General features: G+C 39.6%; 1 protein-coding gene across 1 annotated transcript; it reads right to left on the bottom strand.

Annotated features, from left to right (window-relative positions):
• Positions 1–2,204: 2,204 nt before the first annotated feature.
• Positions 2,205–17,692, bottom strand: LOC127858534 (pre-rRNA 2'-O-ribose RNA methyltransferase FTSJ3-like). Its single transcript, XM_052395739.1, has 5 exons — positions 17,615–17,692; positions 9,955–10,098; positions 9,594–9,715; positions 7,740–7,905; positions 2,205–4,642 (listed from the first exon to the last, which is right to left on the bottom strand). Exons 2-5 carry the CDS (start codon positions 10,081–10,083, stop codon positions 2,522–2,524), a joined length of 2,538 nt encoding a protein of 845 aa, XP_052251699.1. The 5' UTR covers positions 10,084–10,098; positions 17,615–17,692; the 3' UTR covers positions 2,205–2,521.
• Positions 17,693–17,934: the final 242 nt, after the last annotated feature.

The following is a 17,934-nucleotide window of genomic DNA, read 5'->3' as shown; positions in this document are numbered from 1 at the left end:
GCTTGTGAACACTAGAAGTCCCAATTTTGCCTAATCATCATGAAATTTGGTCAAAACAAGGGTTTTGTGGATATCTCGGCAAGGGTTTTGTGGATATCTCGGACGAGTTTGAAAATGGTCATGATCGGTGGAAAAACATAGTCGCCAGGTGGCGGGGGAGTTTTATCTAAATGTATGAAAACATGTGAACAGTCTAGAAGACAGTTTTTGCCCAATATTCATGAAATTCGGTCAGAACATTTCTTTCTTGGATACAATGGTTGAGTGTGAAAATTATTCGGATCCATAAAAAACATGGCCGCCAGGGGGGGGGGGGGGGGCATTTTCCTTATATTTACATAGTACAAAAAGCTTGTGAACACCCTAGAAGTCACAATTTTTGCCTAATCATCGTGAAATTTGGTCAAAACATTGGTTTTGTGGATATCTCGGACGAGTTTTAAAATGGTCGTGATCATTGGAAAAACATGGCCGCCAGGGGGTGGGGCAGTTTTCTCTATATGTATATAGTGGAAACATGTTAATAGTCTAGAAGACACATTTTTTGCCCAATCTTCGTGAAATTTGGTTAGAACATTTGTTTGCTGGATAAGATAGTCGAGTTTGAAAATGGTTCGGAGCTGTAAAAAAACATGGCCACCAGGAGGGGGGGGGTCTTTTTCCTTATATGTATATAGTAAAAAAAAGCTTGTGCACACTCAAATATTTTTAGCTAGTTCCTTGGGTCTCAGGTGCGCGCCTTAGGGCCCATGGCCCTCTTGCTTATTTGACAGACCAAATTATGTTGCTAAATTTTGATGACATGATTGATATTGCAAAGTCCTGTTTCATTTTTTTATTTTTTTGAAAAACTTTGTTTTGGTATTATCACACAAATGCATGTATGCATACGTGTTTGTAGGTATATGTAACAAGATGTGTTTGTGAAACACAATGTCCCCCTATATGACTTTGACCTTGAAGGATGACCTTGACCGTTTGAAGGATGACCTTGACCTTTCACCACTCAAAATGTGCAGCTCCATGACATACACATGCATGCCAAATATCAAGTTGCTTTCTTCAATATTGCAAAGGTATTCATAAAATAAGCGATTTGGGTCACATATATTTGACCTCTGACCTTGAAGGATGACCTTGACCTTTCACCACTCAAAATGTGCAGCTTTATGAGATGCAAATGCATGTCAAATATCAAATTGCTATCTTCAATATTGCAAAAGTATTTATAAAATAAGCGATTTGGGCCACATATATTTGCCCTCTGACCTTGAAGGATGACCTTGACCTTTCACCACTTAAAATGTGCAGCTTCAGGAGATACACATGCATGCCAAATATGAAGTTGCTATCTTCAATATAGCAAAAGTTATTGCAAAATGTTAAAGTTGGCGCAAACAAACCAACAGACAGGGCAAAAACAATATGTCCCCCACTACTATAGTGGGGGACATAAAACATACATTATTTGCTCCCAGTCTCTGTGAAAGTGTGGACAACTTTTGACACAGCTGTTGAACAAGGTCATAGTCGCATGACTGAAGATATTCAAGAGTTCATTATAAGACATAATCTCATATTGAACAAAGGAAATTAGATATTCCAAATTGTAAGCATTCGAAGAGGTTTATACTTCATGTTGAGCTTCAGTTTCAGATAAAGTGGTCATAGACTGGGCCAGTTTTTACAAAAATTCTGATCTCTGTGGCAGGTTAAAAATTACTATCTACTTGCCAGTCATAATAGCGTTTATCAGATCAGTAACAGACCTTTGAGTTTGAAGCAAATGATTCACATTGTGCACATACAATCATGACTTGGTTTAAAACTGACAAATTTACTAGACTATTGATTTTTTGTTGGTTTTTCCTTTAAAAAAGCCACCTGTAATACACCTGGTTAAATGTATTACACCTGGTTAAATTTGACAGCTCTGTTAAAGATAGAGCCTCTTTAATGTTTTAAAAACATATCAGCTTACCAGAAAAATGTGGACAATATAACTGCTTGCCAAAGTCGCTGAATTTCATAAACACCCGTAACAGTTGCTACTTTATATGTCAATTGAACCGCTAATTTCACCTCTCTGGTAATACTTTATCTAATGTAACAGCAACCAGTACTGTTTTTCGTTTGTAATTTACTCAAAACATAATCAATTTAATAGACAAATGCACAAGAAGCATAAAATACAATGGGACATGTTATTCCTTTAACATTTATTAAAAGCCATTGTCTTGATATTGCATACATAGAACAGCTGTGAAATAACATCAACCTGTTGTAACCGCTTTACCCTTATTCTGTCAAAGGTAATTAAAAAAATGTTCATAAATACATAATTAAATATGAAACTAGTACATAGTTAACTGGGATATACATCACTTTCATATGGATATTTCTCTTTTCTCCAAGCAAACAATCTTAATTATCCTTTTACGACACAAAAGACTTCCATTGGCACTTGTCATTTATAATCCTGTGGATTGAAAATTACAAAACACTGAAATTTAACCCTGGCTTATCTCCTCCTCTTGCCCTTTCCCTGCTTCCTCTGCTCAGCTCTCATCTTCCCCTTCATGTCCTTCTTCAGTCTACCATCGACCACTTTGTATGGCCCTTTAACGCCTTGTGGTCGAGCAACCCTCTTCCCTGCCAGTCCTTTCTTGGACACCACATAAGTGACTTCTTTCTTTTTTGCATTTAATAATCCAGCTTTCTTGTAAACCTGCTTTATCTGTGACCACTTTTCTCTGTCGGTGACCTCTTCTGTATCGTTAATAGCATCAGCTTTCTTCCTTGCCTTTTCTAAGCGCCTTGCCATTTTCCTCTTTTTACGAGCTTTAGCTTCGGCTATTTTCCTTATAGGATTAGCATCAACTGCCTTCATTTTCATTTTGTACTCCTCAATTTCACCTTTGGTAACAGGTAAATGCACCCTGGTATGTCTCTGTTCTTCTTTTACAAACCAATCTGGTAAGTTTGGGTCATTGAACATGTATTTATGATAGCCACTCTCAATAACCTCTCGTCTACGTTTCCTTGATGAAACAATGGCAGCACCTAGTGCAAGTCCTTGGGCTGACAACTTCACAGGTTGACCATGGTCTACTGGAACAACTTCAAAATCTCCATCTTTTATCTTTTCGGCATTCTTCTTCCCTTTTTTGTTACTGTCTTTTAATGATTCTTTTTGTTGCCTGTAGAATTCCTTTGTATCATAATCACTATCACTGTCTGAGTCTTTTCTATCCGATTCCTCACTACTTTCATCATCATCATCATCATCATCATTATCACTTTCATCATCAATACCTGAGCCCCTTCCAATAGCACTGTCTCCATCATTTTCTGATCCTTTCTTATTTTGTTCAATCTTGGTTTTCTTAATATCAGATACTTTTTCTTCTGGTATAATCATATCATCATCCTGATCATTAACACCTTTTATAACGCCACCTTTCTTTGAATAAGCTTCAGCCATATTTTCAATTTCCATGTCTTCATCATCGTCATCTTCTAGACCTGCAAATGTGTCCTTGCTGAACCACATGTCAGCTTTAGATTTTTTACTCTGTCTTCCAATTAGTAAAGGATTATCTTCTTCACCCGCTTCATCTAATGAAATTGAGCCATCACTGTCATCATATTCTTCCTCGTTGTCCTCATCTGAATCATCTGACATCTCACTGGCAAGATTATATTTCTTGTCTTCTTTATCAAAAGTAACCTTTTTACCCTTTTTAGCTGGAACTTCCTCTTCTTCCTCCTCGTCTGAAGCGTCACTGAGATCAGCTTCCTCAACTGTTTCAAGCTGGTTCTTAGTCTTGATTTTATCCAGATTAAATAGTTCCCGATCTTCTTCCATGTCAATTTTGTCATCAGGAAGTACGATCTTCATATCCATTTTATGCTGCAACTTAGCTCTCTCTCTTCTTGTTTTCTTTATTTTTCTTTTAAGGACTTTTTTTTGTTCCCCCTGTAACTCTGCCAACTGAGCTTCAAGTTTTTCCATGTCATCATCATCATCATCATCTTCAGGTTTCTTTTCCTTTTCTTCTACCTTGTCAACATTTTCTGCCTTTTTTTCATCCTCTATTTCTTTCTTGATTTTCTTGCGCCAATTTATGACCATCTTGATTTCTCTTTTACCAAGAACTTTAATATCCTTCAAACATTCTTTCAATTCAGCTATAGTGGAAGGATGGTTTTCGATACTTTTGTCATCAAATTTTACTTCGCTGGCATCAGCTAAAAGATCTAGAAAGTTTTCGCTTGCAAAAAACTGGCTTACTGGCAATGAATGAAATAGCGTGTAGTCTCCTTCTTTATACCCATCTCTGTGTCGTGTCCTTTTCTCAGGGTGGATTAAATCCAAGGCAGTGTTAGGATTATCATCTACTTCTTTAAAAACAGCTTTGGGATCCAGAAATTTAGGGTCTATTTTGTCAGGGGCCAGGAAGTGTTGGCAAACCACGAAGATCTCAGCTGATTCGTTTCTGGACGCCTGGGGTTTGGTCGCGTGCACATTCTTAAAGAGCTGCTGTAGGACCCACAGGAGAGAGTTGTAGTCTTTGGATCTGAACACCTTCGTCACAAACCAACCCCCTTTTCTAAGGAATTCTGTCGCAATTTTCAGAGCCTGCAAAAGAGATTGACAAGAACTTCATTTAAATATGACCATGATGCGCATCCAGTATCATTATGCTTAACAAATACTAATAGCCAGACAAATGTTATAAATCCATTGCTCTTAAACACTACACGTAATAATATTCAAGGAAATCATATACAGCGCCCTCACACTACTTTGGGGGAAGGGGTCCGCAGCCTTTAGGAGGGGGAATTTTTTGTAAATGGGGGAATTTTTATAACAAAAAAAAAACAACTATGTTGAACTGTTATAAACATATATTTCTATATATGTTACTGTCTATAGGACAGAAGGGTGGACTTTAACTTAATCTATATAACAGTAATCTTATTTAAAAGTCCAATATATTGCGGTTGAAGGGGTCCAAAGATCACTCCCTTGATATATCCGGCGCGCGATATAAATTGTCAGGTAATTAATTCATGCACGTTTATTTGTGCTTTAGCATAGTTTGGCAATCTCAAAACACACTATTTACCTACCTCATTACAGTATGTGTTATATCCATATGCTATTCATTGGTATAAAACAAAACATTATTCCAAGTAAGTATTTTCAAATGCGTATAATTAAATTTGTAATCCGAAAACAATTGCCAAGTTTTATTGTTCAAGAAGGCATGCACAAATTAGACCCCAATGTACAAAATGACATCATCTTATCCACATGGAAAGCATGGGCTTTAATAATAGTGCATTTTGATAAACTGAGGGAGCTTTAACTCTTAATTAAAAGCAAGTAGTTAACACTGTATCTAATGCACAAAGATGGTTGAGATAGGTCAGTATTGACTTATGACATTAACATCTATAATTGTATACACCTTCATGTGTGCACCTTCATGTGTGCACTGGTGCGTTTCAAAGTTCAAAGCAATTTCAAGAGAGAATGGTAACACCCAAAATGACCTGTGATGTTTGGCCAGTGTTGTTATTGTTTATTGCTGTACACAGGTGTTACAGTGATGTACAATGAAACCGAACAATATGGTACAAACTAAATTATGAATGTCGGATTAAACAGAAAATTAAAGTGGGTGAAAAAAGGGTAAAATACTAGCTTGTACCTGATTATGCTCGTCCCATTTTTGGGAGCCATAACCATAGCCGGTTTGTGATATATTTGACAACACAATATAACGGACAGTGATATATTGAAGTCAATTTTCAACTATAATTTTTTTCTTATGTTCTGTCTGAGGGGAAAAATATCTGGGGTTTTTTTTTTTGGGGGGGGGGGGGGGGGTAACATATACTTTTCAGGTGGGGGACTGCCGCCGAAATTCGGCGGCAGATTTGATAGATTGAGGGCCCCGATATAAAACGCTTCTTTTATCTACACATTTGTTCCTTATAAATTAACAACTAAGAAATACACAGTAGCATGATAACCAACTTAACAAAAATGATTTTAAATCGGACTAGAAATGTGTCTGAAGGACACAGATGCCCCCCTATATTTCACTGGACACAGCAGCAATGTTTTTCCTTCTTTATTAAGTACTGGAAAACGGCACTTTCCCAATTAGGAAAAAACGAAAAATTTCCCAATTACTGTTAAAAAAAATCCCAATTAAAGGTTTCTATACAAACGTTACATTTTTTTTGTAACATTTAGTTAGTTTCACTATGCAGCTGTATAGCTTGAACCTAAGTAAATATAATATTGACAACTTAAAAACACTTAGTTATCAATTTATAAGTATTTGGGGTCAAAAAATCAAATACACCAATTTCCTTATATGAAGACTTCATTGAGCAAATGTGCCCATTTTACGTTTTTTTGCACACATTTTCTCAATTGGGCTGGTACCGGTACTTTTCCCAACTGGGCCAAACAAATCACTGCACAGAAACAAGTTGTTTGCCACCCATAATGTGCACATGTTTGGTACTGTTTCTTCAGATAACACTTATTTCACATATGCTACATTTTCTTTAAGCAAGCACCATATTTGATCCATACAAAATGTTATCTTGAAATGATGAAACATTTAACAATTGCACTATGGCGAAATAGAACTGACTTTCACATGAACTAAACTACAGGTAATAATAATGCCCTTCAAGTGTCCACTGTGAACATTACTTATGAGTGACGGACAATGTTGTTTCATATGACACATTGTCCAAATCTTACAATTATTTTGACAAGTTAATGGCAATGTAAGGAATATGCGCACAAATCCCAGTCTCCACTTTGAATTTGACCTTGAAGCAAGTGACATGTTTTTCCCCAGGACAGATTTATTGACATGAAGATCTTTTGTGCAAATTTATTTTGAAAACACACAATGCTAATCAAAGTTATGAGCTGGAAACAAACATACTTTTATAATGAATTTTAAACAAGAGATGTGTTTGTCAGAAACACTATGCCCTCTATTGCGCCGCTTTGAAGCCATATATTTGACCTTTGACCTTGAAGGATGACCTTGACCTTTCACCACTCACAATGTGCAGCTCCATGAGATACACATGCATGCCAAATATCAAGTTGATATCTTCAATAATGCAAAAGTTATTGCAAAACTTAAACCAAGGTTAAAGTTTTGGGATAAAACAAGAGCACAGCATAACGGGTGCCATGCTCCGCTGCGAAAGCTTGTCAGATTTTTTTTTTAGAGGTCACAGTGACCTTGACCTTTGACCTAGTGACCCAAAAATGGGTGTGGCGTGTAGAAGTAATCAAGGTGCATGTACATATAAAGTTTCAAAGTTGTAGGTGGACGCACTATGATGTTAGAGACAGAGTTAAAGTTTTATATTAGAGGTCACAGTGACCCCACTTTGACCTAGTGACCCAAAAATGGATGTGGCGTGTAGAACTCATCAAGGTGCATGTACATATGAAGTTTCAAAGTTGTAGGTGGAAGCACTTGTATTTTAGAGCCAATGTAAAGGTTTTAGCACGACGCCCAGATGGCGGACGACGAGGAGGCTATGACAATACCTCGGGTTCCTCCGAAAACAGATGAGCTAAAAAACAATACTACCTGTCTGAAAAATATAGACAATAGATTATCTGAATATTTATACAATCAGCATTTCATTTCCAATCTATAACATGGTTTGAGTGCACTTACCTGCAGTGTGAGCTGCACCTGCTGGAAAGCATCGTGTGCCCAGTTCATGCCTACGTTAGGTGCTCCGTCATGAAGAACGCAGTCTGCTTTCCAGGTTTTCATCTCTCTACGGAGCTCCTGTCGGCACTTGTCTGTTGTGATGTCATTGACTAGAGTCACACAGTTCCTGCAAATAACAATTGCACAGTCAAAGTTACAAGCTGTAGTTATGTCCATATTATAAAGCACTGGCATTCCAACAGTAAAGTGTTGCTTTGGTATTTAACATGCACATTATAGTAACTTGAACTGTCACTGTCATGCCTGAAATATCCCATGCATGCCTTTTTTGTCAGACAGAATTTGCAGTTGCGCTTAAGTGTTCTAAACAAAATTCAGTCTGTACAAAATGAGAAATTAACATAAAAATTCATACCAATGGCTTGTTACCATATGGCGAAAATACAGTCTGACATTTTGTTAAGGCAATAGTTCAATATTTTCACAAATTACTCTTTTGGCAAACGACAGGGTAAATCGTGCTATGATGACTCCATTTATGCTTTATCCGGGGTATACTTACACATAAACTTATTACTTTTTGTTTAATTGTAGATTTGGATCCTTTGTTATTTTCAAATGTATTTCAGTCCAATCAAGGCAGATAATTCCCCAATATTAAGAGCAAAAACTTATGCCAGTAACTTATATCTCACTTATATGAACCAGAGGAAGGGAGAGAATGGTCACAAAAATAATTTGATGACATATCCCCACAGTTGTTGCTTGACCCAGTTTTGAACCCACAATAAACACATCCAGGGGTTTTTTTTAGAGAAAGGGGAAGACGCTGGACGCTGGGTGACAGGGGAAAAAAGAGTGCGAAAGAGACATATTAGGGGAAAAAATAAAAACTGTTCATTTCAATGTCTATAACTCATTAAAAGAGGCTTGTCTCTGTCCTTTTTGTTCTTAAACACATTTAACACGTATTAAAGTCAAAGTTCTTAATAGATGGGTGTAGATCTTGATAATGGGAAATGTTTTCAACTATATTTCTGTACTGGGGCCGGGGGACGATGTCAATTTTGTGATTTCAATTTCATGATGAATGGGTTGACGATCTTGATCTGCTACAGTATTGGAAGGGAAAGGAGCGGCAGCTGCCTATTGTCTACTTTCACTTTCACAATGTTCGATGTTGATTACCTCAGAATCCTGCTGGGTTATAACGGTTTTCGATGATTCTTTCTTAGAAAATGCCTCGATGCGTTCAGTATCTTCCGAGTCCGAATGTTTTATTTTGTTTGTGTAAGAACGCCAATTGTGAGACATTTTTTTTCTGTTTTCACGTTTATATCTTGGCTTGCACATAGCCCGGATGAAAATTCAACTGGTTTCCGGTAATAAATTGACGAAACACCCTTCTCGCGCAAGACCGGTATCCAGTAAAATAGTCACATGATTATTACGATTAGTTGCCCAGTTTACATGACGTAATTTAAGAGCTATATTTAGAATAACTGGGATTCCCAGATTTTTTGTGTTCGTCTGGAGAGAGAGAGAGAGAGCGAGATCGTTGTACATGGTGCAAATTGGATAATTGTCGAATGCCCAAAGGAAAAATAAACATTTCTTTGAGAGAAAATATTATAATTTAGTGAAAAATGATATTTTTGGTGGGGAAATTGTATTTTGAGGGAAAAAATTCTGGAAGGGGAAGACGCCGAATATCGGCGTCACTTTCTTAGTAAAAAAAAAACCTGACATCTGTAGTCATGTGCTTTACTAACTCAGCTAGCCACTAAGCAAATGATTGATTGGGAAATACTTAGAATAAATACCCCCGCCCAGAGACCATGTCTCTAAGATTACCTGATAGGTTTGATAGGCACCAAGTCCACACCTATGATGAGACTGGACACTGGACAATTCTCAGTGGCCACCTGTAACCACCCACCAGGGGCTGCACACAGGTCTATCACTACCCTTGAACCCTGTTTAATAAAATATTAATATTTATCTCAATATCAAACTGGGAGATAAGTGTTAAGTTTGGATTTCTAATATTGGTTATTCTCGATAAGACACATTTTATAGTCACAAAATGATAGTTATAAACCTACATATTACTCATCCAATTATAAGTCAACAAGTTCATCTGTTATAATGATAACCAGTATTCCTCAAATATTTTTATACATATACATATATATTTCCAATAATCAATGTTTACCTGAAGAAATTCAAACTTTCTGTTGAGCTGAATCAGCTTAAATGCTGAACGAGCCCGGAAACCACTCTCTTTGGCCAAGTGGTAAAACTTGTCCTTTCGGGCTTTTCCAATCTTCTTCTTATTCACCATGGCTGATCTTTATTCCTTAAATGAATATAACCAAAGCAAATATATTGATATTGTTTATAATGATGTATATGATTATGTTTGCAATATATGATGTTTTAAAAACAAAGCAACAATGAAAACAGCAAGGAGCATCTTGGAAACACTTGTTTTTTTTTTAATCCAAAGCAAGCTTCTATACGAAGTGTGTGGATTTTATTTGTGTGATTTGAACATTGTCATTTGAAAACCTGCTTTTCCTCAAACTTGGTGAATTTAAACAGGAGTAGTGAAGTTACTGCCCGTCTACCCAGTACCCTACCAAGTACAATACTTGCCTTTATAATACCATTACAGCTGTTGTGCCGGTGCCCGGTCTACAAAAATGCGCACATACCTCGTGATTGGGAACCAGCGACAAATCGGTATAGTGCATGCTGGGCAGCACGAGATAGTACGCTCTCTTATGCACGGTTGACTGATGCGAGTAGACGTATTTTCCCAAGCTGAGTATTGCTTGGAGTAATTGTGAGCCTGAGTGAGTAATTGTGAGCCTGAGTATAGGTTATATTGTATTATATTGTATTATATTGTATTTTATGTGTGTTCAACACGTATTTACCTGGAAGGCCATTCCCAGAAGATATAAGTGAGTCTGTGACTGTGTATGTGAGTCTGTGAGTTGCCTGTGATTGTGTAAATGACAGGCATTTCCCTGGAGGTGTATTCCCAGAAGTATATGTGTATGTAAGCCGGTGACTGTGTGTTTAAGTACGTATTTGCCTGGAGGTGTATTCCCAGAAGTACATGTATAGTGCCATTTTGTGACGTGCAACCGACGAGTATAGCCGACGAGTTCCCTCGAAGACGACGAGGACGATTGGTGCCATCCTGACGAGCATTCCAGTCGATGCCAACGTGAGTATTGTATTTAGTGCCGTTGCAAGTAATTGCTGTAGTTGTTGTGAAAGAACCCACAAAGAGCTAACCGTGAAAACACTACAATGGCGCCCAACGTGGGGCTCGACGAGTATAGCCGACGAGTTCCCTCGAAGACGACGAGGACGATTGGTGCCATCCTGACGAGCATTCCAGTCGATGCCAACGTGAGTATTGTATTTAGTGCCGTTGCAAGTAATTGCTGTAGTTGTTGTGAAAGAACCCACAAAGAGCTAACCGTGAAAACACTACAATGGCGCCCAACGTGGGGCAAAGTGAAAATTGTGTTTAACGGTTAGGCTAGTTGCAAAATCAATCGGCATCGCATAATTTATTTTCAATCGACGGATCAAATTTAATTTAAAGTTTATAGAAACTGTTCGTTTCATAAAACGTGATTTCTGTTTTTAACTTGTTGAACTCAGTGTTCGTCTATTTTAAGAAGTGTGTAACAAACAGACGGCATCGTAGTTTTTTATATTGTTGGCATTCGCCGGCCATGTAATCAGTTGGTGAAATATTTCTTAAAAAACGTGATTTTCCAATGCTGTTTGTTACAGTTTAATTGCTTGTGTAATCAACGGATGGCCACGTGTTTTTTTTTATTTAGCAATTTTCCCGTGATTAGTTGGCGCGTATTCTGTGCGCAGCAGTTCATGAAAAACGTGTTTGGTTGACTGTTGTATATAGCAGTGTAAATTGCTGATATATCGGTAACTAAAGTCCGAGGAAATAGAAGTTTACACGCACGAGTTTTGTCCTTGGCAATTCTTTTTATAGCAGTGTTATTGCGAAAGTAAACTGGGTCCCGGGAAATTAGTGCTTAACGTCAAGTTAAAGCGACGTGTTTCTTACTTTCAGTTTTTTATTGATTATTGATAGCAACAACAGTGATAGCGATTTTGTTAATTGGTTATTGTTTGGCAATTAAATTTTAATTGCCTACCAGTAGATACAAAAGTTTTTATTTCAGAATTTCTCGGCCCATTTATTTTAGGTTGTTTATTAATTTAACTTTTTCATATTTACTTGTAAAGTTCTAAATTAACAATGGATATGGGAAGTGGATATACCCCACCATTTTTACTGGTAGCCCCCAGAAAAATTCGAGTGAACTACGACACTCCCACTAGATTATGCAATATTCTGGGTGTGGGCAGACAACTGGCACAGGCCATTGTTTTGATACGGGAAAATACGGGAAATTTGTTACCACATACTTTAGAGGCAATTATAGGGCGGCCGCTGACCTTTGGTGACATGACCGAGTTGGATTTTAGTACTAACCCCGCATTATTTAGAGAAGCCCTGGGGTATGGGGATGGGGCGGAACATGTTGGGGAGGGTGGAATGGGGCGGTCAATCGCAAATAGGCCCATGGACCCACACGAAAGGTGGATAGATATGTCTGTGCTCGAGAAGGAGTCGGTAAGTCAGGATCACGAGAGGGCCCAACTCGAAGCCCAAATTTCGGCTCTTGAGGCGGACGTTGCTCAATGGGACGATTTTCTTCCCCAGATTGCAAAGCCTTTGCTCCCAAAGCGTCTGTTGTTACAGCCGGACCATATGATGACAAGCATACCGAAACCGTTTAATGTCGCATCAAGCGTCCCCGCCCCGCCCCCTTTGTTAGGTTTGCCCCAGAGTAGGGACAATGGGCCTACGGGATCCCATCGTGCCTCAAAGGGCCCTCTTGCCCCGAATGGTCTACCTGTCCCAATTCCATCTACCATCACTATTTCCATACCCAGCAATGCACCGGTTTTCAATAATTTGCCCGGACCAAGCAACCCTCCTGGCCCAAGTATTTCCCCGACACAGAAAGATCGGGATGTTCTGACAAAATTGCCTAAGAGCCTGCTATATGATGGGCAGAGCAATTGGTTTGTTTTTCAGAGCAAGTTTGAGCGCTACGCAAGGGTGCAAGATTGGTCTGACGCAGAATGCGCCGATTGCCTTGGTTGGTGTTTGACAGGAAAGGCGGTCGATTTCTATGCATTGCTTACCGAAGGGAGAGGGACGGTATCTTACGCAGAGCTAATGCAGCGACTGCAGGAGCGTTTTGGCGCCAGGGAGCTTACCGCCACCGCGCAGGGCCGTTTCCACGTTGCCTATCAGGAAGTAGGCGAGTCCCTAGACAATTGGTCAGATCGGGCGCTGAAGCTGGCAACAGCGGCGTTTCGTGATCTGCCCTATGCATACGCCGCTGAACAGGCAGTGACGAAGTTTTGTCACGGTTTGATTGACGAGGAGGCCGGCAAGCATGTTAGTCTGCAGTTACCAACATCTATGGGAGATGCGATGAACATGCTGAAGATATATAGCCATGTTCAGTCGGCTTGCGCCGCGGCTCCGAGGTATACCCAGGAGACTGAGCAAGAAGAGTCAAGGTGGGTTCACGAGGTGAAGAAAGCACCCACTGCGGATGAGGTCAGTGTGTCGGCGGTCGACAAATTGACCCAGGTGGTCGAGAAGTTGCTGGATGCTGTGGAGAGATTGTCAAACTCTTTTGGAATTTCGGCCGTTGATCCCTTTGTCCGACAACCGGGTAAGCCGTTTCGAAATAAAAAAGGCTATGCCGAATACCCTGTGGAGTGCCCCTACCCAGGGAAGGTCCGGAACCGGTGGTACAACGACCAACGCCAGGTTATGTATCCTGCGGGTGCTGGTGGCGGAGGTTTACGTGGGCATCGGAACCAAAATTCAAAAGTCCGCCCTGAGGGATCGCATCGCGGCAGATATGGTTCCAACTGGGGACATTTTCATGCCATGTCCTTGCCCAACCATAAGGAGAAGGAGCCCGTTGTGGTAGCTGCGACGACTAAGCAGTTGGGCCAACCGGAAGTGGATCATGTAAACCAGCTAGGTCCGGTTTCCCAGTTCTGCATGAAGGTGCAGCATGCCAAGGACGTGCACGATGCAGTTCCCTTGGTGCTGCCAATAGTGCCAGATGTTGTCAGTGATCCAAGGATGGTCATTGGCGAGAGCACTGAAGGATACCATGGAGATCCTGTGTGCGATGATGAATTTCGCGTGCAGCGCGTTGCGGTTCAGTCTGCGGAGGCGGCTAAAAGCATGGCGACCGACAGGGCCGACCAGGTGGGGGCCAAAATAGCCCAACGAAAAGCTGCTGAAACTACTCCGGCCACCGGAAGGTCAGTACCTGTCAGACGGGCGACAGAAGTTGCCGCGTGTGACCGCCGTAAGGGCGGCGCATGCGGATGCCGAGTTACCCCAGATGACAGCTGGGAAGGTGGTGTTCGAAGACTTGTTAGGCGTGGTTCCAAAGGGTGGCGACCCTCTAGTTCTCGCCGCTGGGAGCGGTCCCAGCGGTGGAAATTAGGTTGGCGACCACCAGAGCGTCTAACTTCCAAAACCTGTACCGCCTAAAATTGTAAATGGCGAGGTTAATTGTTAGTAAAACTAGGAAAACAATGCAAAATACAAAAGACCCCCAATTTTAAAAAATACAGTAAAGTTGCAGTCACATTCTATTCGCGGTGTTGATAACGTATTACGGTGTACGCGGAGTATCTCTAGTAGTAACACTAAAAGCAGCAGCAGTAGTAGTAGTAGTAGTAGTAGTAGTAGTAGTAGTAGTAGTAGTAGTAGTAGTAGTGGTAGTAGTAGAAGTGGTAGTAGTAGTAGTAGTAGTAGTAGTAGTGGTAGTAGTAGTAGTAGCAGAAGTAGTAGTAGTAGTAGTAGTAGTAGTAGTAGTAGTAAAAGTTGTTGTTATGAATATTACATGAAGTACGCGGTGTATAAAAGTAATAGTTCTCTTAAACATTTTGATTAGTTTGATTAGATTGTTTGGAATATATATGTCCTATTGTCTCAGTTTAAGCCCAGTCTTTTATTGCAATATTGTTGGAACTATAAAAGTGAAATTAATCTGAGCAGTGCTCTGCGAAATGGGGGTTTAATGAATAGGCATAAAGTGTCGTCCCAAATTATCTTGTGCCGTCCGCGCTTAACTTCCTGTAATTTTTGTATTACCGCACTAAGAAGTGCTTTGCACAGTCACGGATGTGTTTGATTATTTCCCGTGAAGTATGTTGTTTTGTTTTTCCTTATGGTCGGCTGTGACATTGTCGGACATTTTCGGACGACCGCTGTCACACCGCACCATCGGATGTGGTAACTACGCAGATGGTGAATAGAAACCCGGTTTCCCCTGCAATATCCCAGTCTTGGCACCTCCGACACCTTTTATCCTTCCATGTTAAGATTTGTGAGTCGATCTAACTTCAATCACTTCGTCATTACTGTATCATGTCATTTATTTCCGTAATTTTCTATAAATTCTTTTCTACCAACCATATGCTGAGCAATGTCGTAGAATTTTGCCGCATGAGTTTGTTTTTTATAGGTGACAGTGCTTGACGACCACTGTCACACTCAATACTGTTGGCCGGAAGTGGTATTTCCCGGAGTTGTTCTTTTAAACAATATTTGCACGTCTTTTTAAATTTGTGTGTGACCGTGCTTGACGGCAACTGTCTCGTAGCGTCACTTTAATTTTTTGAATGGCCGGAGTTGTTTCCCGGTGCATGTACACTTTTATTTTGTATTTATTTTGTAAAGTACATTATTTCTCAGTGTGATCACCACATTCTAATACATAAGTGACTGTACTTGTTGGACGAAAGCCAACAAGAATGTTTTTTTTCTTGATTAAGCAATTGTCGGACGATAGCCGACAATAATGTTTTTTTTTTATTTACTAATGTGATGGAAATTTTCTTATGCAAGAAACATATTGGTCACTAACCGCTAGAATGCAGCGGTCTGTATGTACCCCGCTGGGCAAAGGCAGTCCCGTGCCTGCGGGAGGGGGATCATGGTCCCATTTGAGTCTCTATCTCTTCTGCCTTGGGTGCGACCGTAGGGCGGCAGCCCAAGAGGAGAAAAGTGGGAGGAATGTAGTGGGTACAATAGTTTTATTTTAGTTGTCTTTTCCTCCATATAATGTCAATGATTATGTTGCAAAATGTACGTTCTCTATATAAAATTAAAAGCAATTATATGTATTATTTGGACAAAAATAAGATTATTTTTATTCTTATATTTTTAACCTTTTTGTCACTTAGATATTATTTTAACGCATTTGTAGTACCTTAGAAAGTTACATTTCTTGTGATTTTTATTTTAATATAATCAAGAGGATTTTTATAACCTTAGAAAGTTAAATTTCTTGTGATTTTTATTGTAATATAACCAAGAGGATTTTTATTGTATATTATGCAGTCACATGCAGAGGGCGTAGGCCTTCTCATCTGGGCTGCGAGATGTATTTGTATGCAGTTATTTTATTTCTTAAAATTTGTGAAAATAGGTTGGAAGGTGGGTACACTTGTCCAATTATTGTGCAGACAAGAAAAGGAGCAAGAGTTACCGGACCTTATTGTGAACTTTTATTTTTAACTCTTTATTAACAAAGATTATGGCTCATATGCGTTCATATTTGTGCGAAGGTGCTAAACACAAATGGTCATTTAATGGAGATGCATTAACTTTAGTTGTGGTTTATGGCAGGCGTTGCGCCAAAAGAGAGGTCGGACGAAAGCTATGCCTGACTTAGGGGAGTTGGGTCAAGGTGCTTACGCAAGGGGCACTATTACTTCATCGGTGGGGGCCGGTACGATTCCTTCGCTGTGTGGCGTCGTCCAAAAAGGACAAAAGTGGGAGGAGTGTTGTGCCGGTGCCCGGTCTACAAAAATGCGCACATACCTCGTGATTGGGAACCAGCGACAAATCGGTATAGTGCATGCTGGGCAGCACGAGATAGTACGCTCTCTTATGCACGGTTGACTGATGCGAGTAGACGTATTTTCCCAAGCTGAGTATTGCTTGGAGTAATTGTGAGCCTGAGTGAGTAATTGTGAGCCTGAGTATAGGTTATATTGTATTATATTGTATTATATTGTATTTTATGTGTTCAACACGTATTTACCTGGAAGGCCATTCCCAGAAGATATAAGTGAGTCTGTGACTGTGTATGTGAGTCTGTGAGTTGCCTGTGATTGTGTAAATGACAGGCATTTCCCTGGAGGTGTATTCCCAGAAGTATATGTGTATGTAAGCCGGTGACTGTGTGTTTAAGTACGTATTTGCCTGGAGGTGTATTCCCAGAAGTACATGTATAGTGCCATTTTGTGACGTGCAACCGACGAGTATAGCCGACGAGTTCCCTCGAAGACGACGAGGACGATTGGTGCCATCCTGACGAGCATTCCAGTCGATGCCAACGTGAGTATTGTATTTAGTGCCGTTGCAAGTAATTGCTGTAGTTGTTGTGAAAGAACCCACAAAGAGCTAACCGTGAAAACACTACACAGCCATACGTTACCAAGTATTTATACGAATACTCCACAAAAATTAAGTTGTATAGCCTATCAGACAAGCACAGCGCAATATGTTCCATACAAAAAACTAAAAAGTTATCTGATAATATTTTTAGTAACATTTATTTTGCCAGCTAAGGAATCTGAACTTTTAACAACTGCTAATCTACAAAATGTAGATTTTTATCGTGGTGTTGTGCTAAATACTGACAAAGGTTGGTTGCAATTATATGTATAAAATGGGTTAATTAGATTTTTTTATGAATTATTACCTTAAATTAAGCTCCGATAAAGATTGTTTTTCCACACACGTGTGACAACCGGAAGTAAACTAACACATTGAATGGGAGGTAACTTCTCCAAAAACATGCAAGGTTACATTGCACTGAGTTTTTTTGTAGCTTGAACATTCGGTAAGAGAAAATACGAAATTGGTGGAATCATCCTTATAACATGAAATTTAAGAGATTTTTTTTCACAAACAGAACAGCACTCCTCCACCAGGTTAGTTTTTTATACAGCCTTCTGTCCGCACATCGAGTTTCATCATTCCAGCTTAAGTACTTTGAAGTATTTAAAGAAAAGGAATGTT

Source organism: Dreissena polymorpha, chromosome 14 (assembly GCF_020536995.1).
Source record: "Dreissena polymorpha isolate Duluth1 chromosome 14, UMN_Dpol_1.0, whole genome shotgun sequence".
In the NCBI taxonomy this organism is placed as follows: Eukaryota; Metazoa; Mollusca; class Bivalvia; order Myida; family Dreissenidae; genus Dreissena; species Dreissena polymorpha.
Note: the sequence above shows the minus strand (reverse complement) of the source record. Positions and strands in the feature narration are given on the sequence as shown.

Bases quoted from the DNA above. Each gene is read 5' to 3' on its own strand.
- LOC127858534 (XM_052395739.1), bottom strand. From the start codon at position 10,083: ATGGTGAATAAGAAGAAGATTGGAAAAGCCCGAAAGGACAAGTTTTAC. The intron at 9,716-9,954 runs GTAAACATTGAT...TTTATTAAACAG, and splicing joins GAAAGTTTGAATTTCTTCAG to GGTTCAAGGGTAGTGATAGA. The intron at 7,906-9,593 runs GTAATCTTAGAG...TGTTATTTGCAG, and splicing joins GTGCCTATCAAACCTATCAG to GAACTGTGTGACTCTAGTCA.